Raw genomic sequence first — 22,620 nt, forward strand, 5'->3', positions numbered from 1 at the left:
AATGGAGATGACGGGATCGCTGAGGAAAGGGCCAGCGGATTCCTCCAGAAAGTGAAGTGGACCGTGTGTGGGCTGGATTTGGGCCAGATATTGAGCGAATATAAAAAGCCCGTTTAATATCAAAATTTAATTATTATTTCTTCTTCATCATCTTCTTCTTCTACACTGAAGTGCTCTGGAAGTCGATTGTCACGAGCGGCGGAGGAGCATTATGTAATTTGATTAAGACGAGGGCGTTTAATATAATTAACCTGTTTCTACTTTGATTAAGATTTAAGTATAATATCCGTCCCATCTCTCCATGATTTCAAGGACTCCGGTGACCGTATCTACGTGGCAAGCTACACTCATGCATAAGCCATGTCGTTGCCAACCTAAATCAGCTGCGCCCATAAATCCTGACCATTTGTTCGTGATCGAACGGTTCTTCTTCGTTAGACCGGATTTGACCCCTGTTGGCGAAGCCGTGGGCGGTCTCGCGAAGCAAACTCCGGATCGCCGCTGCACCGATGCTGAGGCGCACGTGTACGGCTGGATGGAGAAGTAGTGCCTTGGGGGTTAAGCAACCTGTGAAGGTCGTCGTCGCCACGTGACGCTCGCTTCGTCGACGTTCGACACGACGACTACTCTCGCGTTATGCCTTTGTATAAATATTGCGGGCGCCGCATCTCAACTTTTCTTCGAGCTCAAGAAACATGCGAAAAGCGGGAAGTCGAAACCGTGATCGCGAGCCGTAAACGGGGGAGAAAAGGGAGCGCGAGGAGATGACAGAGACGGATAGGTTAGAATGGAATGCTTGATTCGATTAGATGTATATTCTTTAGATTGATCCAATGTTTCGTTTTCTATTATTTTCAACGGACGAAGCTTCTTTTTTTGTGTGTGCGCGCTTTGATTAGTTTTTTTGGGGATTATTGACGTCATCCAAAACAACATACCTTTGATTTTGTGTGCAAAGCAAGAAATCGAGTGTTTAGGTTTATTGTGTTGGTCTGGTGAGGCCGAGGAGCGCATTCATGCTGGTGTTTTAGATTCCGACGAGGAGAGTTTCACTTTCCTAGGTGATCTCACTGCGTATACGGCATTAATATGGCCGATTCTGGTCGAGTTAGTTGATTATTTTGGTTCAGGCGGAAGTGTTGCTTTTTTATTTGTTTGTATGCACTTTGATATAACATAAAATCTCAATAGCTCAGTGCAATGTGGTAAGGATTTGATGCTTGGGTTAGATTTTTTTTTTTTTTTATTTCTAGCATGTAACTAATGCCGACTGGTCTCATGGATTTCGGTGCTATGAAGAATGAGGGTTGGCTGAATTTTAGGCTCTAAAATGATTCCCCAACGAGTAAATATTGTCCTGGTTAGAGCAAAGAGAAGTTGATAAAGTAGATTTTTTTGGGGTCTTACTAGCACTTTAATATCCATATAATCAGTTTCTGCATCTAATTGGACTGTGATTATAAAGATTTTTTATGATTGCAGCATGATTTGAGATAGTCAATGAATACAGATGTTTAACAGTTATGTAACAAAGTATAGAAGATCAAGTCAATGAAGAGAAGATTGGATTGCATCTAAAATTGCAAACTTGTTAAAAATAAATAAAAATGTTATAATCGGATAATTGATATATTTTATAGTTAGATAATAAAATTAATTAGTGGTGAAGGTGTGAAAGAAAATTTATCAAAAGAAATTTTTTGCTAATGCAATAAAAAATTATTTAATTAATATGACATCGACTTGTAGGAAGTTGAATGGCAAGGTTTCTAGATTATCATAATCAAGCGTCCCTTTGGTGGCTTTAATTTTGTTTCTTTTACCCGATAATCTGATCAATCATGTCTTGGTAGGACTAACTAAAGAAAATCATATTAATGATAATTATTTTCATTTCTGATAATACAGAGGCTGGATACAATAATAAAATAAAGAATGAGTGATGGACTTATGAAATCTTGTGTGGTCATTGTGTCTTTGAGTCAAAAAGGAAAATCTTATGAGTGTTATATGATGCACTATATTTTTTGAGTTGCATTGGGTTGATAGAAGTCGCACATAAAAAGTTTGTGCAACACAGTTGAGAATTAATGATAAAATGGATGGCGTGATAAACATTTTAATTGGAGAATTGGTATCGCAAATAGGTGATAAAACTTGAAAAAACAAATTGATATGATATGGATATATTCAAAGGCCATCAATAAATCCTACAATTATAAGTTAAATTATATTTGAGTGAAAAATGTAATAGTAGAGAGAAGCAAACAAGAGAGTAGTCAATGTTATAAAAATGAATTAATTAATTTGAATATTACTAGTGCTATTGTCTTTCATAGAATCCAATGCATTGACAAGAAAGACAAGCACAGTTTTTGTTGGTGATGACGATGATAAAGTCCATCAACATATCAATTTCTATGTGGCATGCAAACACTTTCGGTTCTCTTGAGAAGCAAGTACCTGAATGAAGTGCAACCTCATGAATTGCTTCCCATTTACATGCAAGATTAGTTCAAGTGTGAATTTTCAAGATGGCTAATTAATTCAGGTAGTGAGTGATCTGTTGGATATTGTGCTTACGTTATGTTCAGGATTTCTATCGATAAATCTATATCTTTGCTTATGATGAGTAGATTGGCGAAAGAGGTATTCCTTTGCCGTGTATGAATCTAATCGGGCCATGATTATGCACTAGGAAATCCTTTATGGTTGGTGTCTTGTTTCCCTAACCTTTTTTAGGTTGATTTCAGCTTTATTATTTGCTTTAAAGTAAATGTCTTGCAAGAAGAGTCTGCTTGGTTATTTTCTCTCTAACATTGACAAACCCTTTGAGCACCTAATGAATTTCGACCTTGAATCAGACTGATTGCTAATGGATTTTGTGAATCCAACTGGCCTATCTGTTAGTGGGGTGACTGGTGAAATTTGTTCTGGGAACGTTTGAAGTTGGTTTTCTTGGGCTGGTAACAAATAGTCGTGTATCATGTTCAGATTTGCTGTAGCAATGTTGGGGTGGGGTTGGGGGAGGGGGGAAATTGTATTCAGATCATTGTTTTACTCACTTGAGTTTTAGTTCTTATGATTTTCTAAGAACACATATACTTATTCTTTTTGTGCTTCTCTTGTGCTTTCCACTGAAGTGGAATTCTGGAGCAGCAGGTGCCTGGTAACTTTGTTTCTACACAGTATATAGGCACGAAATCAAATCCACCTGCTGAATTTGCTCTGTTACCTTCAGTGTCATTTTGCTGTTTCAAAGGAACAGTTTAGTAGTCTTCTTATGTCAAAGTTTTCCCGTTTGTTGGTATCATCGTTAGCAACTTGTCTGTATTTATTTTCCTAAGTTTTTGTTTTTGATAATTAAAAAACCTCTCTTGTTCCAGCAAGAGGAAAGTACGTAGCGGAAGTAGTGGCTCCGCTTCTGTATCCGAAACACTTGCTTGGTGGAAGCAGCGAAATCATCAGCTTGGCAGTTTCCTTGACAGTGAAAAGCTAGTGGTAAAGCCACCTGCAAAAGGTTCAAAGAAAGGATGCATGCGGGGTAAAGGCGGACCAGAGAATGGCAATTACAGATATCGCGGTGTCAGACAGCGAACATGGGGCAAATGGGTGGCGGAGATCCGAGAACCAAACCGAGGAGGCCGTCTTTGGTTAGGAACCTTTCCTGATGCTACCCAAGCTGCTCTTGCTTATGATAATGCAGCAAGGGCTATGTATGGAGCTCTTGCTCGTGTCAACTTGCCCAGCAGCACCTTGTGTGAACCGACCACGACGTCGCATCATTCAGATGCTGCTGATGCCTCCATCTTAAGCCAAGATTCTCACCAACAGGATGCCGTCGGTATATCTGTGCTTCGCCAGACTGACATGGAGGTTCAAAGAACTGGTCGTGACGGTGCAGCAGCCATGGACCATGCTCTTCGACACAAAGAAACTGGAATCAAGCTTCCCAAGGTGGAAAAGATAGAGGAGGTAGGATACTATGATGCTGCGGACAATGCATCTCAATTCCAGCAGACTGAAGCCAGGTTTCCAAAGATAGAGCAGAGAGATGAGTTGGGGTGTTATGCTGAGCCATCGTCATCATCTGCAGCTGACACTTCGAAGATCGTGTTCCAAGAGTCGAACATGGAGGTAGAATTCTCCATGGAAGAGATGCTGAACATGATGGCTACTGATATGACAAATGTTGAAGGTGTCACTTGTACAAACTGGCAACACCCCTTACCCGAAGATATTACATTCCATTCTCAAAATCTAGATGCTGCTGCCATGATCTGGGGTCTGTGCCCGAACCTGCCGGATGTTGGCTTCAGCAACAGTCTTATGGTGCCCACAGGAGATGATTGGAATACTTCGCTAGTTGACTCTCCAAAGAGTATAGAAGGGTTTGGAATGTCCAACCCAGACGTGCCTCCAAACCAATACAACTGATCATTCTGGTAAAGAAAACAGTTCTGGTTCAACAAAATTACCTCGAATCCTTGTTCAAAACGGTCGTCAGTCAAATAGCATGTGATTACTCCATTTATTATTCACAGGTATTTTGCATACTATATATATTTTTTTCTCTTAGAAGAATTTAGCTAGTGTATACATGTAATATTTTACCCAATAGGTTTTCGAGTATCAGTTTACTTTTACCCAGAGTTGTTGGATGCTGATAAAAAGTGAATGTTTTACCCATTAGATTCTCAAAATGGCCGTTCACCCAGGGTTAATGGATACTGATAAAAACAAGTGGCAGATGCCACGAATGGAGACAAGCCTGAAGCTGTCCTTTTGCAAAGCATAATATATTCTCGGAGCAGTTGGAAAGCCATTTTTAAATGCAAGTGATCCGGATTAACTAAAACGTATTGGCTGCTTACAGTCACACTGCCGATTAGGCTTGCAAAGCGTTTCCGCAGATCATACAACACCGAAAAGATCCATTTTCTAAAGGGGGGAAGCCTATAACTTTAAATTTCGGAGGTCTTTTTCCTTGCAAAGGCTTATTCCTGGCTTTTCTTTTTACAAAAAGTCACAATGCCATAATTTATCTCCATTTTGGCTATCTAAATTTTATTATTTTAGGAGCTTTAGCAACTTTAGTGCACTCCTGTAGTATAACATCTTTAAATACCAAGAGATCCTCAACTAAGAGCCTAAACATTTTGTATTGCTCTTTAAAATTTATGTATTCATATTTAGCTTTGTTTTACCGTCTTTAAAATCTTTAGTTTCTAGTTTTTTTCTTTGAAAAATTAAACTTTTAGCTAGATCCTTATTGATTCAAACAAAACAATATAGACAAATTCATTGTAATATGACTAAAAAGAGAGTAAAAATTATTACCCAATGTACATCTATAATTATGAAAAAAAATCATTTATACTGTTGAAAATATTTGCAAACTAGAAGTTAACCAACTTGCTACATCCTATACTGCATTTTTTTCCCTTTAATTATACAGAAGTATTAGTGGTTCAGAGGCCTGTTTATGAAGTGTATTGAGGCCTCTAACAAATAAACAAATTGAAGCTTATCGTCAATATATATCATAACTTTGAACTTGGAAGACCTCATGTGATGTACAAGTTCTACAGACTAAAACCGTGTGCTGTATCATTGTATGCTGCTTCACCGAATGATCCACTGAAATTCAATTTAAATTAGCAGTGAGTCAAGGAACGAGTCTTCCCTTGGTTCTTCCTTTGTTTCAGAGAACATGTTCCCCATGTGTGCTGGTTGTTGTTGTTGTTGCTGCTGCTGCTGCTGCTGCTGCTGTTGAGTTATGAATGAGTTGATTGAGTTCTGATAACCTAACCCATAATTCACTGCTGCATTCAGTCTTCCGCCAAAGGCATTGTTGGCCACAATTTGGTTGATGTGATTCATCATGAGCGATGGGCGAATTGCCATGGCAACGCCATTGTTATCAGGCTGAGGCCTGGTGAGTAGCGGTGCACCGCTGCCTCTGGCTGCAGGCACATCATGGTTGTGCTTGCCTTCGTATGTGGTGATCACTGACTTCATATCATGGGATGCTCTCTCCACATGTTTCCTCACTGGGCAACCCATGGTGGTGCATTTGTAGTAACTCCTATCGATCAAACAAGTTCTTGTTAAGCACAGTTGACGGATACAAAGTTTAGGCTTCAATCATATAGACCAATATATAAAAGCAATGTTGAAACTCACCTTGGATTTTGATTCCCTTTCACCACCTTTTGTCCATATTTTCTCCATCGATATCCATCATCAAGGATGTCGATGTCACTCTGTGTCTGAACCACCACTCTGGGCTCTCTAACAGTTCTATTTCCCGGACCTGGCACCCCTTCATTCTCACCTTCCGCCTTCCTGAAACAATTACGATTCACACTGAGGCATGTTAAAAATTGATTGTGTTAGCATGAATCTTTAGTGTTACCGAAGTTTACCATCGCTTGGAATCTGGTTCATCTTCCTCGAAATCATCGCCATCCTGATTATTCTTTTGGGAGCTCATATCATTCTCATCATCCCCAAACGACACTGATGAATTATCAGGCGTCTGAACTAAATCAATAGGCATGTCTGATTGCCCACCGAACGAGTTCTCAGAAGCTTTGGAAGACACAGCACCCTGGAATGCTTGAGCCATAACAGCTGAGTTCCTTCTGGTGGACTGAGGTTTTGGGTGATTGTGAGTCCCCTTGTACACAATTTCAGTGATCTGCCCATCCAAGGATCTCTCCACCTTCTTCTTCGTCGGGCAATTAGGGTATGTACACTTGTAGTAGCTTCGCGGGTTGTCACTTGCTTTGACTTGTTTCTGGCCATATTTCCTCCAGTTGTATCCATCCTCCAACCTCCTCTGATCTTGAAGCGACATGGAAGGTTGGACTCCACTGCCATTGCTGGCTTGAGAGTTTGCTTGCGCTGGAACTACAGCTTCAACTTTGATGCTGGATTTCAAGGAAGATAGTTCAGAGTTGTTGCTGCTGGTCTCATGGTGATTCCACTGTTTGACACAGAATTCACATCCAAATTTAGCAACTTGAGCGATGATTCAATTAATCAAACCTTGGGACGAGAGGGAAGAACTAATACCGTAGAAATTGCAGCCAGGGAATTCTGATACGGTGCCATCTGCAAGTTTTGTGGGATTGTGTTGGTATGGAAGGAGAAATCTTTGTTCTCGATGCTATTGCCAAGTTGAGAATTAGCAGAGAAGAAACTCGAATTCAAAGCTTGGGCCGGAAAAGTCCCTGTAGTTGGAGATGGCAACATCTGTTCAACAAAATCGAGATGTTCAGAACAATTTTTAAGCACGAGAAATTATAATTAAGAAAAAAAGGGAAAAGAAAGCAATAGATATCTGAATTATATTGCAACAAGAACAGATAGATCCAATATCCATGCATATAGTCTTGGAAATAACATCCTCAACAAGTGCCCATATCATCAAAAATCTAAGATTTTCTCCCTAAAATCGCATACTCCAGTGATCTACATAAGCGCGTTTGCCTTCATACAAATAGTTTCAAAAGATAAATCCCTTCAAGGTTGCTAATTTAATTCCTTACTGTCGCATATATGCTTGATCAGCAGGAAACAAAGAAATCAGTCATGGAAATCGACATTAAATTGACCTAAAAGAAGTAACCATCGAGGCCACCTACATGAGAAGACGAGAGGAGAAGGGGGGAGTCCAAGAGCTCGGCGGCGCCAAGCCCGGCGGGGATGGCGAAGCAGGAGGAACCCGAGACCGGCGGCCGAGATATGGGCAGCGACGGTGGCGGTGCCGACTTGAACTTGGGCACTCCTCCGCCGCTCCCCTCGGAGTCCCTCCGGCCTCCGTCGTCGCTGGCTAGGAGCTCCGTGAAGGAGGAGCAGGTCGGCGAGAAGGCGAACGCCGGCGGCGCAGTGGAGTTGCCCGGCGCGTCCAAGCTGCCCGCGGACGAAGCCATGAGAAGGGAAAGAGCAAGAAAGAGGGCGAATTTGGGGGATTTGAACGGGGCGAGTCGCCGAGGGTTTAGAGAGAGAAAAAGGGGAAAGAAGATTCGGACGAGAGAGATCGAGAGCATGAGAGCGTGGGCCCGGGGGTTGTTTGGTCAAAGCACGTGCGTTTACCGGAGTGGGTGGCGGCTGACGCAGGACACCGTGATGCTTCTGATTTTTTTAATTCTAATTTAATTTAACCTTCCAATAATATTAAATCTGGTATTTTTAAATCTTTTTCAAAAAAATTCTTTTTAATTCACTCGATATTTCTATTTCCTATTGTTATTTAATAATAATTATTATAATTTTTCCTTAGCTAAACATGCGGCCTCGAATACGTGGACCGGTTATTAATTGAAGGCTAAATGCCGTACGGCATGACGTGGAAGCTTACGTGTCGCTTAACAACTACTTTTTTTATTAAAAAAAAACATGTTTCTAGAGAAAAGAAGCTTCCGGATGGCAAATTTGTCAATTTGGTAAAAGAGAAGGACAAAGTCGTCATTTAAGTCGATTAAAGTGGTGGAGTTGCGTCCGCGCCAAGGCATTCGCGGGAAACGACGAGTTAGGTGAGACACCTTTTCTCATATCTTTATCTCACCCCACTAATTAATTAATTAATTAATATTTTTGGTTCGAAATATATTAAAATTCAGAATTGATAATATATATATACATCACGTAAATTGGTTGTATGAATTGATGGATTTTTTTATGTCAAAAAAATAAAATTTTAAAATATGCGAATTTATTGATTGAGCTAAAGATAAAAAATATAAATTAGATAATTTTATACCCCAAAAAATTTATTATAATAAAAATAAAAAAATGCTTGTGCTTCACGATGGGAGACAGGTGGCATATTTAATAGAATGAGCAACCATAAATGCGTTTAATGCCACATTTGCAATGGACGCATATCTTTTTTAATATCTTTCACAGAACACGTCATACTATTTTTTTTTTTTATAAAATAAAATATTGAATGAGAAATTTAAGATCATAATAAATTTAAATATGCCTTTTCTTTTAATTTTAAAAATTATTTTGGTTTTGGTTAACATTGGTAAATATCATACTTGTAAAAATTATCTAACAATTTTAGTAAAAAAATTTATAAAGATTAAAATATTTTTAAAAATCAAATCAAAATTTAAAAAAAAAATCTAAAATTACTTTCTGCTGCCTCAAAGAATGAAAATAAATAATAATTTTAAAAAACAAAAAGAAGCATTGAATTTTTTTCAATGTAGCAGGAAAAAAATCACAAATTAGTGAATTGTTTTTATAATAATAAATCAGTGCCAATTAAACTTAATATTATGAAATGTACTCCAAATATATTGATTTTTTTAACTTTATCTATTTATTTTATCTTAATTTTTTCACAATTTTAGTTAACATCACAGTTTGGCTTGGAGTCGAATTAAATATTTTCATCCAAGAAAAAAAAATTTATACATGGATGAACAAATCCTGTACTTTTTCACATATAAATATAGTTATTTTAAGATGGATTAATTAATTAATTAATTAATTACAGGTGAAGTGTCCTTTATTAAAATTTGCATGCACGTGTAAAGTACGTGAAATAGATTCGTAGAGAAGTGGAGGATCACGTAACCCGTTTGGAAGATTTTTATTCTGATTTTTTTTTTAAAAAATTAACAGAAGGAACATTATATTATTGTCTCATTCACGTTGTGTAAGTTGTGTTGCGTGAAGCTATCTCTTAGATTATTGAGAAGATACGAATATTTTAAGTTTGCATGAATCACTTTGAAGTTTCGAGGATCTAATGATGCTATTGAAAGATCCTTAGAAGATTTTGTGTACTTTTCAAAACGATTTTGAGTGCAATTGAAAGATCATTAGAGGATTTTGCCTATTTTTAAAAGGATTTTGAGTGCATTGATGAGATTAATATTTTAAAATTAACATATATATATATATATATATATATATATATATTATTGATAATTTTAAAGGACTAACATCCAGAAATCACATTTGTTTGTAGAAATAAAATAAAATCACACGATTGAAAGATTAATGTACCAAATACAACTCATTTACAACAAACAGTCCTAAATGAAAAGACTGGAAGAAGTTGCACAACTTGAAGAATACAATTTGTTCATGACAATTAATCATACAATCCTTGAGAAACAAAACGTAAATAGATGGTGTGTTGATGCACTGAAAATGGATCTGCAGGAAGAATAGAGAAGAAAATATATCCAATAAATTTGTTCAGTGGAAACAAAAATAAAAGCATCAGCAAGTGTTTAGTAGAACAATGATAAGCATGTTTAACAAAACTAGTAGATAGATATATTTATGGCTTTAGGAAAGACCAATGATTTGTTAAAAATGAAGAAGTTTCATAAACATCCTTAATATACATCATACTTATTAAACAAATACAAAGTCATGTTTATCCTTTCCAGGTTATTAATGTCCACGTTTATTTGTTTTCCTCACATTATATTCATTCTCATTGTTTAGTTTCATAACTGAATATATATCTTAGCTAATCTAGTTGGTGAGCTTAGTTGAATTGATGCTCAAGTTCGACATGTGTCTGACATACAATAGCAAACTAGTGACCTCGAGTTTCAACCGGGTTTATCTCTGGTCCAGTTTTGATAACTATGGATATAAGAACTAGCAACTACTTTTTTTAAGAGTGATTCTACTTCATTGCATATATTGTCTTTCCCCTCACTTGGAAGTCTGTCCAATCTTTGGAGTTTTCCACAATTTGTGTTTATGATTTGTCGTCTTCGTTCTAACAATATGTATAATTCACTTAATGTCATCGCAATAGAAGCTCTCTCATACGAATAATATGATTAGATTTGTGAGACCCTTTCTGTACAAGTGGGATAAATGAATCATTGTTTTTAAGACAAATATGATACAAGATGAAAGCCCTGAGCAGAAAGATAATTCACACCAATTTGCAAAATCAAAATCAAGCACTTAAAACAAGCAATAGTGCTGTGAAGATCCACTTAGCTTGCTATCCAAAACATATACATAAACCAATTTGAAAACAACCTTAAATCCCAAAATCATGAAAATTATGAAACTAAATATTAACTATACTCAATTTCAACAAACTCCTATATTAAAAACCATCGTAAAGTCCACATTAGAGGAGCAAGCATCTATTTCATTCTTAAACTACAGGGTAGAAAGTCTCCAGGAAAGAGTTCTTCCTTGTACCATATCATCTCAACCTACACTAAGGCGCATGACAGGAGTTAAATGAGACCTACCAATTCTAAAAAAAAAGTTGTTATACTCTTGACTGTTTGCTTTGTGGGATCTTTGATAATGCATGGGAAATTTCAACCAAAGAAAATTACCAAAAGAAAGACAAATTTGTGTTACTTGTCATTTGTCATGATCGATAAATTAAAAATGGATTTAGCATTAATCTAAAATAGCATAGATATATGGAAAATAATTCAATACTAGGAGCAAATCACTTTTGCCATTAATTTAACAAGGCGTTTTAAAATATTGGGTATATTATCTTCGATGACTCCAGATGCAACTGTAAAATGATAGTAATTCATGGCTATTTATTTCTGGTACCCTTTGACACAGTAGAGCAACAATCATCTAGAGACTCCAGTTTAAAACATTATCCAAACAGAGCACAAGAGTAACTCACTTTTATGAACCTTCTTTAATTCAGGCCATATTATTCTTCTCATCAGAATCAGAGTCACTAGCATTATAACCTAAAAAAAAATTAACAGCATCAGCAACAAAATCCATAAACATAATGTCCAAGAACAAATAGATCCCATCCCAATTAGAGTATCACCTGGTTGTTTGTCGCTAACCTTCCAAACTGAACTTCGATACCTTGATGCTTTTGTAATCCAAGCATTTGCCTGCAGATGTCCCAAAAAAATTAAAGAGTTTGTGAAGGAAACACTTAATCATCCAATCTAAGAATATAGAAAACACTAAATCATATATGTTGTGAAAACATTTCAATTTAATGAAACTTTCCAGAAATTCTATACCTCTCATAGTCTCAAACTCTTAGGCATATTTGGAAGGCAGAATCGAATGGAATAGAAATGTTTATTTCAACCATCATTTTATTTCAGTGTTTGGATGGATATTTGACATAGAATTATCATTCCAAGTTCAAAAAGCATAATGATTATAACGAGTCTACCTCCACTCAATAAGACAGATGGACCAAATAGGCTGCTGGGTCAGGCAGGACTGAATCAGATTCTATGAATCACTTGGTGTTATAGGGTGAGATCTTGATCGACAAATGAGAACTTTGTTTGGCTTATTCAACAACCAAATGGAGCAGCAAAGCATCATATCACCTTTTTTAAAAAATAAAATAAATTTTTTTTGAAGTTTCAATACGGTCAATAGTCAATATAAATCACAATCAGAATTTCAGGCCAAAGAAATAACTTTTCTATTACAGGCCAACGATCAAACTTATTATGGTTGTGAAGGAGAACCCAAATTAAATGAGATATTCACAACAAAAATAAAGCTTAAGTAAGCCTAAATATGCACAGGAGATTGTAGCAATCAGCATGCATACTAGAAAGTATCCAATGCCTCTAATGCTAGTCCTAAAGTTGATGAAAAAGTGGAGAATTGCTTTGCGCTCTCAATAGTCAATGTAAAACTATGTAAACAACAGCATGAACATGGATCTTAATCAGATTTGTTATCAGGCTGGACCCTTATGTGATGCAAATAACAAAGGATTCTAGAATTATTATGAGCTAGTGAAAGGAAGGAAATTAGTACATGATTATAGAATTAGATTAACTTGGGATATGAATACTCTTTGAAAAATGATTAACATTGGTAGTTGTGATGGTTAGGATAAGAATAAGACATAATATCCATACACACATAAGAAAAGGGAAAATAAAAAAACTAGAGAGACATAGGTTTACACAATCATCCCAACAATTTCGAGTCAACCATATGAATCCTCCTTATTGGCCTCCATGAAAGCCTATAGCATCACTAATATTCAAACAAATTAAAGTATTTTATATTACATTGACTAGTGTTTCTCCCTATATTCCCTTGTGTCCTTCCAGCAGACCAATTCAACTCTTCTAACTATAAAATTTCTTACTCACCTTTGAGCATATTTGTAGCATCTCATTCTATTTGTTCTCATTTTATCATCTCTTAAAGCTACAACTAATTGCTCTCAAATATCAATATTTTTTGTTACATTCTTTCTAGTAACTTCACATATCAATCTAAATATTCTCATCTATGCTAAACTATCAGCAGTTGGATCTATAAAGTATGTCGGGTTGTGCTATAGTCCTATATTTTTTCGCTTTTAGACTGAGGGGAAACACAACCGTTATGCAAGACTTGTCTCTCCATTTAGAATAATAGACCCAATATGTCTAAAATCATCCAGTAATTTCATACCCATTAACTCTCTTTTTGAGATCCCAGCAGTGAAAATCTTTATTGTCAAAGACTAGAACGGTGAGAGAAGCAACAACTTTTCTCAATACATAATTTCCCGCAACACAAGCAGGAGAAGCAAAACCTTTTCCGCCCTTTCCAACTAAATATCTCAATCCACACATGGAAACAATGAATTAACAGATATAGAAGAGAAAGCCCTCACCTTTTGCTCGTTCTTCGAGACTCCGTAGCCGCTCTGGTACATCTGACCAACAAGAACTTGCATCGCAGCATCCCCGGCCTTTGCCTCCTTGAGCGCATCCTGGAACCACCGATGGGTGCAGTCCACTACCACGTCTTTGAGAGGGACGCGGTTCTCCCGCACCTTCCGTTCGTCCATCTCCCGCAGAAGACGTCTAGAAGGGGCGGCAGCGGCAGCGGCAGCGGGCTCCTCTCTAACCGAAGACAGACACTTAAGGTGCGCTTGGCCACCTTCGTTCTCAGAATACTCTCGGCCGCGACGCAGGCGAAACTCTCTATGCTCGTTGGCGACGGCAGGCGTTAGCCCAAGAAACGGCGGAGGAGCAGCCAGCGAAGAAGAGGGCAGACGCAGTCGCAGAAGATGGCTATAAAAATTGCATCTTTGTGGGAAAAAAGACGGATCCGTCGCTTTTAGCAGTAAGAAAGTCTCAAAACGGATTTACCCAGATGGGTCACGGTCCGAACCCGAACCTAGTCAAGCTTAATTTTACAAAATAAAATAATGAAAATTTTTAAATATATATCAGAAAAAATAAAATTTATATTTTACATTTAAAGTCAATATATCTTGATATTATTTTCTTAAGTATCTGTTTAGAGTGGAGGTAATCACCTTAAAATTATAGCTGAGAGTGAGACTGAGAGTTATTACAAGGGTAAAATACTAAATAATAAAAATTTTAGGAGTATTTTGATGATTATAAACTCTAGAGCATTTCAAAATACAGTAAAATCGATGGGCAAAAATGAAAAGTTTCCAATAAACTGATTAACTTTAGCAGTAAAGTAAAATTACTTCTTAAATTTACAACAGAAGGCCCTTGCCCTTCTCAGGAAGGGACTATAAATTTGGCCCTTGCTTCCCTCGAATCACTTCGTTCCATTTCCATACCTTGATTATTCGAATCACATTGCTAATCAATCGAATCCGGAGGCTGACGATCGATCGATCACGATGGCGTCGACGGCGAAGGCCGTGGTGGAGTCGGTGTACGAGGCTCGATCGCGGGGCAGCGGGGCTGCTGGCGGAGGACGTGGATTGGTCACAGTCGTTTAATCTTTATCCACTTCAACAACTCTATTTCATCACTCCAGCTCAATAATCCAGAAGTGTTTGAGACACTTACATAATCTGACCCTCTATTTACTGCTCCAACAAATCATCTACAGGTACCATGATAGCCAAAAGATATGCAATTCTAACAATTTACAGCTTGATATGCCCAGCTTTATTAATATAGAGTTGCAAAGAGACGATGAAAAGTTCTTTCTTTACAATAAACATAACGAGAGCTGAAGTAAATAAAGGTAGCAACTGGCAGTTGATCATTGTCTTAGCTTGCCCATGAAAACCTGATATGGAAGTAAATATCACATCCTAAAAGAAGGTATCAACCATAGGTTCGCTTAAGCTTAAACTACCATCATAATTTGTTTTACAGCACTCAGGAAACAGCAACCCAGCTTGCTCGCAGCTTTGTCTTGTAATTTGTGGGCACGATCTCAGATCAAGGTATACAAGATACTTGCAAGATCGCAGTACCGAACCTACAGAGGCAACTGAGAGTCTCATGCAGCTACTCATCTTCAAAACCTTCAGTTGCAACTCAAATGCTGAAACTTCCTGTGTCAGGAATGCTGAACCGGTTATCTTATCGCAACAACTTATGTCAAGAGCCACAAGATGCCTACAGTTTGACAGCACAGAGTTCAACGATAAGTCTGTGATATTTAAGCACCAGTCCATCTTTAAGCTCCTTAAGCTTTCGCTACAAGCAAGTGATATGGATGTTATAGATTCATCAGAGATGTCTCGGCACCCGCCTATGACAATAGTTTCAAGGTTATGGCAGAAGCCAGCTAAGGAAAAGATAGATTTATCACTGACTTTGGAACAGTCCAACAATTTGAGAATCTTCAGTGATGATGATGTAGCCTCAGCAACTTTGGAAACTCCAACATCACTAATTTTGGAGCATTTACTAACATCCAAAAACTTGATATATCGACAGCCATCAGCAAGAGTTGAGATTCCAGTGTTTGTTATGTTGTTGCATCCAGACAATCCTAGATCTTCAAGGTGCGAACAGCTCTTAGCTAGAGCTTTTAACAATTCATCGGTCACAGATTTGCATCCAGCTAAGTGCAGTTTTCTCATATTTGAGCAACCTAGAGCAATTGCCACCATTCCTTTGTCTGTAATTTTTCTACACTGGGAAACATCTAGTGACTGGAGGGTTGGCAGACCATTTCCCAGAGTCGTCATCCCGACATCAGTGACACCTTTAGCACGGAAGGATAACAACTTACATTAGCCTATCAAAATCGAAAAACATTATTTTGTTTTCTTGGTAGCGTCAACCCTGATAGAAGTAAAAAAAAGATTTTATGCTGCTTTTTAATATAATAAACTAAAACTGACCAAAAAATGTATGTCAATGGAAATAAAAAACAAGAATGATGACATGAATACAAACAGAATATGACATAACAATAACAAAATTTGCCAGAATAATCTAAGAGTGCTCAAATCATATGAATCCCAAGCATTTTCATATAAGGTATAACTGTTAAAAATTATAAAGTAGATTATAGGAAGAGTCATGCCTTGATTTTTTTTTTTGTAGAAATTTTATATTGTATATTTAATTTCCTCAAATTTATTTGGGTTAATTTAAACTGACTTTAAATAAGTTTTGAGGAGCTTATTTGCAAAGGTCTAGTGGTATATTTGTGAAACATCTAAACTTAATTTTAGAGATTTGGGTCTAGAATTGTGCCAAAAATGAGAGGCCAAGTGAAGCCTCAAAGAGTCTTGATTAAGGTGATTTAGGTTCAAAATGTCTAGGTGATGGGGGTTATTCTTTAATGAGTTACCATGCTAGCGAGACCGAGCAGGCGAGAATGAGAGCGAGAACTCCAAATAGGGATATCTTAGCTATTAAGAAGAACCCTTTCCTCTTAGTTGGAATCCTATGAGTACATTGCATATTGGTGCCTTATGCTCTCACAAGCATTCTGTACATTGAGCATTGTTGTGTTTGCATCCATATCTTATTTCTCAAATCCACCACAAGTGGTATATGATACCAAGGCACATTGGAGTGCTAAAACTTATTTGATACCAAATTTACACTTGTTTCTTACCAAAGAATTGCATATAGAAATCATTCATGAATACTAAAAGTCTGAATAAACAAGAATACTTCAGAAAACAAGATTAGCTTAGCTTAAAAACAAAATATCTATTGTCATGACCAAATAGCCATCATTGCAAGTGCCAAAATTGAGGTTGGCAAAGTTTTTTTTTTCTTTTTTAAAAACAGGGGACCTATAATACCAATATTTTCTAGAATCAATTGATGATAGAAAAACCACAAATATTCTTAATCCACCACCATCGATTGCCAAAAGCAATATTGAAGCTTCGTGAAAGTAATGGATTGGACAACCGTTCAAGGTAAGGTCAACATCTTTTCAGTGGAGACATTAAGATCCAGTTAACAGACATTCCCAATCAAGATATAGACCACGAAACCAAAGATAAACTGAAGGCTAAAAAAATTCCAAAGAGTAAAATAAAAGCCTCACCTTTGCAGTTTTGGAGGTCGAGAACACGCAGAACCCGGAATCCTGCAGCGATGACAGCAAGATCCGAATCAGTAACGCCAGGGTAGAACGACCTTGAGGCGGATTGCGAGAGATCTAACTCCACTATCCCCTGGAACCGGTCGGCCATCTGGCGTAGCATGGCAGGGCCAGCGCGGGCTCGGAGGCGGCGTCGCTCAGAGCTCTGCAGGCGGAGCCATCGCTTGCAGACGAGCCCAAACAGATCCCTCTCCTCCTCCTTCTCAAGCCGGCTGAGCACTGCCCGGAGCTCGTCGTCGGTGAGGGCGTCATTAATGCAGACCTTCATCCCCTCCTGCAGCCACTCGCCGCCGTCCAGCTTCGCCGGCGCCATGGGGATCTTCGGGGACGAAGAGCGATCGCCGGATCGGGTTAAATTGGGCAATTTAGAGTTCCGATGCGGAACCCTAACCCTACTCGCGGTTCTTAATTCGTTCGGGTTCGGTGGTCCGTTCGCTCGAGCGTCAGATCCACGGTAGTTGATTGCCGTTAATATTCGTTTAAAAATATTTACACAATTATTATTTTGTATATATCTTTCGAAAGCTTCAGGCAAAACCATTAATTAATTATGTTATAAATAAATCATATCATTTGTGTAAATATAAATTATATATAATAATCTGAGCTACGCTTTGTTATTTTTAAGGATATTTAATATTATTTACCAATAAGTTTGTACATTTATTATATATAACATGTTGTATAATAAATGATTCCCATGAGAAGAACTACTTGATTAGTAAAAACTTAAATTTTTTTTAATATCAAATATCTAACTTACAACGATTAATAAATTAAAAAAAGTAAAATGACTCTTGATGTGATATCCTAACATAAATAATTATTCAAATATCGTATGCTTGAATTTTAAATCTTGATTGTTTGAGAAAAAATAAGATTGGAGTATTTAACAACAACCCACACGAAAAATGAAAAATATATATATATCCGTAAAGTTTCAACACTTCTACTTCGTTAACAATGCAAATTCATTGGAGAAAGGATTAGTAGAAATGCTAATAACAATCAGATACAAGATATACAAGAACGATGGCAACCTCTTAAAAACCAGCCATCGCCATTAGATATAGTGGTCTTGAGCAACACCAACACGCCATGTTTGCTTTTTAATTGTTTGTGATCGATCACAAACAACACAACAAAGGTATATCTGTATAATTTTGCAAGCTAGAATTTAATTTAATGATATGTGCCATCAAACTAAGTTCGAAGTTCCAAGGATGTTGCTTCCAAAGTGTAAAGAATAATGGCAACACTTCGAGTTACCCAGTGGACTACACGTACAGTTTGTGTTCCACTAGAAATCAACAATTAAATCTGCTTGCGAAAACCTGGCCAATCTGTATGAGGAATAAGCTTTTGACGAACTAAACATTGTGAAGTATTTGTATCCACATCAATCATCATGCGTAGAACCAGTTGCTCAGCTCTATTCTTCCTTCATAATCAACGGAAGCAGTGTCTTGTGGACCTGGAAGAATATTGGAATTCAGAAGCAGATAAAATTATGATGTAGAACATCTGAACATATTTGATGCATCCATCAGGCAATGGATTCAATATTCAAAACTGAAGTATCAATAGTGAGGAATAATGAAGCAAGATCTAGTAAGATCTTTCAAACTGGTACGACAACAATAACAACCAAACCTTTATCACACTAAATGGAGTCAACTATATGGATCATTCTCGTAATTTGGCTTTATATTTAAATGAATTTTATCCTATTTTATCGTTGCTAACTAAGTGTTATTTGGTCTCCCTCTTTCTTGCTTAATGTACATATTTGTCATGGTCTCAACTTTCAAACTGGTATGACAAAAAATGTATGTATATCAACTTTGATAAACAAGAGTATTCCTTCTAAACATGAAGGAGATCTAGACACCAAAATAGCATGATCAATATCATTTGTAATCTCCTATAGGGAAAATTTTGATGTTGTAAAACCAGATTCAATGAAGGACTAAAGATTCTAGATGTTTTTGCTACCCACAACGTGCAAGTAAATTTCTTTTCCTCTGATCATATAGAAGCAGCCATATATGGATAATGATAAAATACCTAAAATTGCTTATAAAAATTTTACAATCCTGTTGCTATGAACAACATCTCTGTGGAGGTTTTTGCTCAGGTTCATCATCTACAATAATAATCCCCTTTCTTGGTGGAACAGGCAACAAGCCTTCGTTACTGTCTTTTTTCTTCTGCAACAATCCTGCATTTGACCAAAAGAATAGCTCATTGAAATCTAAGAAGATCGATGAAATTAATACAGGAACATAGAAATCCAATCCTTAAAAGGTTTAACAATAAAGTATCAAATCAATCATCACTGGAAAATTGACCACCTAATTTTAGTGATGAATATGGTAAAAAAAAAACAAATCATCATATCCAGTCTGATGGCAGCAGGAACATTGACTCATCGACACCTACATAAGAAAACATGTAAATGACCTAGCTTGATAAAAGATGAAACTCAAACGTCGAGGCCTCTGGCATTACAGCCTTTAGCATGTAAACTTTCCCTGAAGTTTCCATCTATCTGAATTCTTGATATTCATTTAAACTTTATTTGGTCTTAATGTTGAAAATGAGCAACTTACGTGTTGCAATTTCATGAAAGACTTCATCTATTCCTGTCCCAAATTTGGCAGATGTGACAAAAAGCTTTGCACCAATAGATGTTGCATAGCTGCATTAAACAGAGATCAATTGATGAAATAATAAATGGAAGAAATTATAATAAATTCTTATATAGTATCTTTGTTAAATGAGGTAAGCCTAGACGCTTCACCACACAACAACTTATTATCATGAAAAGCAAACAATTACTTTCATGCATACCTTTCAGCTTCTTGAGTATCATACTTCTTTGATCTGACTAAATCACTTTTATTTGCTGCAATGGCCATGACTATATCCTTTGATGCCATCTGCTGAAGTTCCTTCACCCATTTCTTAACTCGAACAAAAGTATCACTATCTGTAATATCATATACTAAAAGGGCTGCTGCAATCACAAATAAAAGACAATTTATGATTTTAGTCAATTCAAAGACCAACAAGAAAATTGCATGAATCCATAAATTGTAGCCCATCAATGAGCCAAAGAATGAGATTGTAGATACATGCCATCTGCATCACGATAGTATATAGGTCCCAAGGCATGAAAACGCTCCTGTCCAGCTGTATCCTGTATGGAGAAATTAATGAGACTATGACAGGATAGTAGGTATTAAGACATACTGGTTTCATCATATACTTCTCTAGTCTAGATAAAGTAGATTTGGAGATTTAAAAATTATGGAAAACAGAAAAAGAAATCTGTAAGCAGAAAACAAATGTCATATGTTTAAGAATATAAAAGCTAAATATTTGGAAAACCCCCAAGAAAGTATGGAGAATGTAAGGAACATTATATTTAATTAAAAATCAATGCCCAACAATGGCATGCACTTCTAAAAAATTGTGATGTATAAACCCAAATAAGTGGTGAAGACTGGCAAGCACTAACATTCGTTGTTTTAATTATCAAAAAAAGCAACATGTAAAATATCTGTGTTGAGGAGCAAATTTAACAAGTCATGTTACAATAAACATCTTCAATACTAGCAAAGAGTGTTGTTGAAAAACAAATTAATGTAAGATACCATGAGAAGAAAACGCACCCATATAGACAAGGTAATAGGCACACCTCCAGCGACAACGCGCTTTGTCAAATAGGAAGCTTGCACTGTAGCTTCTTGCTTCTCAGAGAAAACATTATTTACATATCTTAAAACAAGGGAAGTTTTCCCAACTCGACCTAAGAAGACAGATCACCAGATGACACACACAAAATAGGAAAAACATTTTTAATTACAAAACACTGCATCATGATTTTCCAATTAAAAGTCCTTTATGTGTTAGTATCAGCATGTATATTCCAACACTTTATTCATGAGCAATAGAGAGTTATGCAATATGCAATCTTCAGTGTTCCCATTTCAATATGATACATTGATACCTTTATCAGTAAATGCAATAAGTCGTTCCAGAATAGTCTCTTTCTTTATTACCCTCTTTTATTCCTCAAATTTGTATCTAAATGTCTGGAAACATATGGTTTCTATTGACATTCTAGAAACTAAGTTTCAGTCTTAACTGATCAATAACAACTCCTGAAAAGCCACATAGCAGAATTGGGATATAGGATATGCAACTGAGTGGTAGGCAAGTCGAACAAGATTGCGAACATATTGACTGCATTAATGAGAAAGTCTGCCCTTGAATCATAATGCCTTGAGAAATAAAACTTCCTAAAAATAATAATGAGATTTTCTATCTTCTCGCAACACTTTTCATTACTTGTATTCAAAGATTTCTCAACATTGACACATAATTCAAAGATGGATAAACGCTGTGATATTCACACCAAAAAAAATTCCAATTTTCATAGTTGAACGAATCGTTGCTAGTTATTGCCATATCCACCTAATGCATAAGAAGACTGTTTTTTTATAATTAATAATCGCATGGGGCATATGTATGCAGATCATAGATAAACAAACTCCAATCCAACCCTCGACTTAAACCAACAAGAATTACACAGTTACTTCACATCCGTCGAAATTGGCGTTTCTAAAACAAGATATTTCCCCTCGATTGCTTAATGCTAAAAACGTCTTAAAAGGGAAGAAAAAAAAAGTCAGAACCGAACGAGCTTGCAGTCCAAAGTATCAAACACGGCTGCTTCATCCAATCGATTCGAAGGGGAAATTGGAGTTACCGTCACCGAGGAGGACGAGCTTAAACGTGAAATTTGAGGGCCTGGAGCTCATTCTCTAGCGATCAACCAGAAATTGGACGGAACTAGGTTTCGCGATCGGAGCGTCTCATGACATCTCTCAGAACCTACCATTCCACGAGGAAAGCCAGAGTTGAATTGTTCGTCGGGTTTTTTAATGGACTGGACCGCCGGCGCAAGATCCAAATAAGCAAATTTTGGGCCTTTTGACTAGTTGGGAAATTTACTTGAAGGACCTCTAAGTTCCAAGAGATCCTTGAAATCCTCTATTTTTTTTATAAATTAACAATTTTATCTTTGTGGAATCAAGATGTTTTTATATCAAGCTTATGAAAATTGTATATTTAAACCCTAAAAGGAATTTCAGCAATTTACTGAACTGCATATTCAGTTTCCCCGCATTAATAATCCTAAATGTGTATCCTACTTTTTATATTTACAAAATCATATAGTCTCTTTCTTTGTGAGCAGTCGATTAAAGTTGAGTTTATCGATCGAAT

The 22,620-nt window shown here is 36.8% G+C and overlaps 5 protein-coding genes across 6 annotated transcripts; 1 reads left to right on the forward strand and 4 right to left on the reverse strand.

Annotated features, from left to right (window-relative positions):
• Positions 1 to 694: 694 nt before the first annotated feature.
• Positions 695 to 5,107, forward strand: LOC141835302 (uncharacterized). Its single transcript, XM_074722744.1, has 2 exons — positions 695 to 781; positions 3,387 to 5,107. The coding sequence occupies exons 1-2, from the start codon at positions 765 to 767 to the stop codon at positions 4,435 to 4,437; spliced, it is 1,068 nt and encodes a 355-aa protein (XP_074578845.1). The 5' UTR covers positions 695 to 764; the 3' UTR covers positions 4,438 to 5,107.
• A 255-nt stretch (positions 5,108 to 5,362) lies between these two features.
• Positions 5,363 to 7,975, reverse strand: LOC141834945 (putative WRKY transcription factor 26). The gene is made up of 5 exons (XM_074722341.1): positions 7,653 to 7,975; positions 7,081 to 7,260; positions 6,429 to 6,991; positions 6,187 to 6,348; positions 5,363 to 6,088 (listed from the first exon to the last, which is right to left on the reverse strand). Exons 1-5 carry the CDS (start codon positions 7,938 to 7,940, stop codon positions 5,653 to 5,655), a joined length of 1,629 nt encoding a protein of 542 aa, XP_074578442.1. The 5' UTR covers positions 7,941 to 7,975; the 3' UTR covers positions 5,363 to 5,652.
• A 2,018-nt stretch (positions 7,976 to 9,993) lies between these two features.
• LOC141834925 (uncharacterized) lies at positions 9,994 to 14,046 on the reverse strand. The gene is made up of 4 exons (XM_074722320.1): positions 13,640 to 14,046; positions 11,816 to 11,885; positions 11,660 to 11,729; positions 9,994 to 10,185 (listed from the first exon to the last, which is right to left on the reverse strand). The coding sequence occupies exons 1-3, from the start codon at positions 13,814 to 13,816 to the stop codon at positions 11,680 to 11,682; spliced, it is 297 nt and encodes a 98-aa protein (XP_074578421.1). The 5' UTR covers positions 13,817 to 14,046; the 3' UTR covers positions 9,994 to 10,185; positions 11,660 to 11,679.
• Positions 14,047 to 14,883: 837 nt separating this feature from the next.
• On the reverse strand, positions 14,884 to 17,701 carry LOC141834924 (uncharacterized). The gene is made up of 2 exons (XM_074722319.1): positions 17,269 to 17,701; positions 14,884 to 15,960 (listed from the first exon to the last, which is right to left on the reverse strand). Exons 1-2 carry the CDS (start codon positions 17,636 to 17,638, stop codon positions 15,056 to 15,058), a joined length of 1,275 nt encoding a protein of 424 aa, XP_074578420.1. The 5' UTR covers positions 17,639 to 17,701; the 3' UTR covers positions 14,884 to 15,055.
• A 598-nt stretch (positions 17,702 to 18,299) lies between these two features.
• On the reverse strand, positions 18,300 to 22,255 carry LOC141835191 (uncharacterized). Of its 2 annotated transcripts, none has more exons than XM_074722621.1 (7): positions 22,103 to 22,255; positions 21,003 to 21,139; positions 20,467 to 20,527; positions 20,179 to 20,341; positions 19,938 to 20,026; positions 19,393 to 19,546; positions 18,300 to 18,799 (listed from the first exon to the last, which is right to left on the reverse strand). In XM_074722621.1, exons 1-6 carry the CDS (start codon positions 22,152 to 22,154, stop codon positions 19,428 to 19,430), a joined length of 621 nt encoding a protein of 206 aa, XP_074578722.1. In that variant the 5' UTR covers positions 22,155 to 22,255; the 3' UTR covers positions 18,300 to 18,799; positions 19,393 to 19,427. The 2 variants fall into 2 exon arrangements, with proteins under 2 accessions (XP_074578722.1, XP_074578721.1); XM_074722620.1 differs by having other exon boundaries at positions 20,179 to 20,344.
• Between the last annotated feature and the right edge of the window lie 365 nt (positions 22,256 to 22,620).

This window comes from Curcuma longa, chromosome 9 (assembly GCF_044706935.1).
Source record: "Curcuma longa cultivar G26 ecotype Majalengka, Jawa Barat chromosome 9, ITB_CL_G26_1.1, whole genome shotgun sequence".
In the NCBI taxonomy this organism is placed as follows: Eukaryota; Viridiplantae; Streptophyta; class Magnoliopsida; order Zingiberales; family Zingiberaceae; genus Curcuma; species Curcuma longa.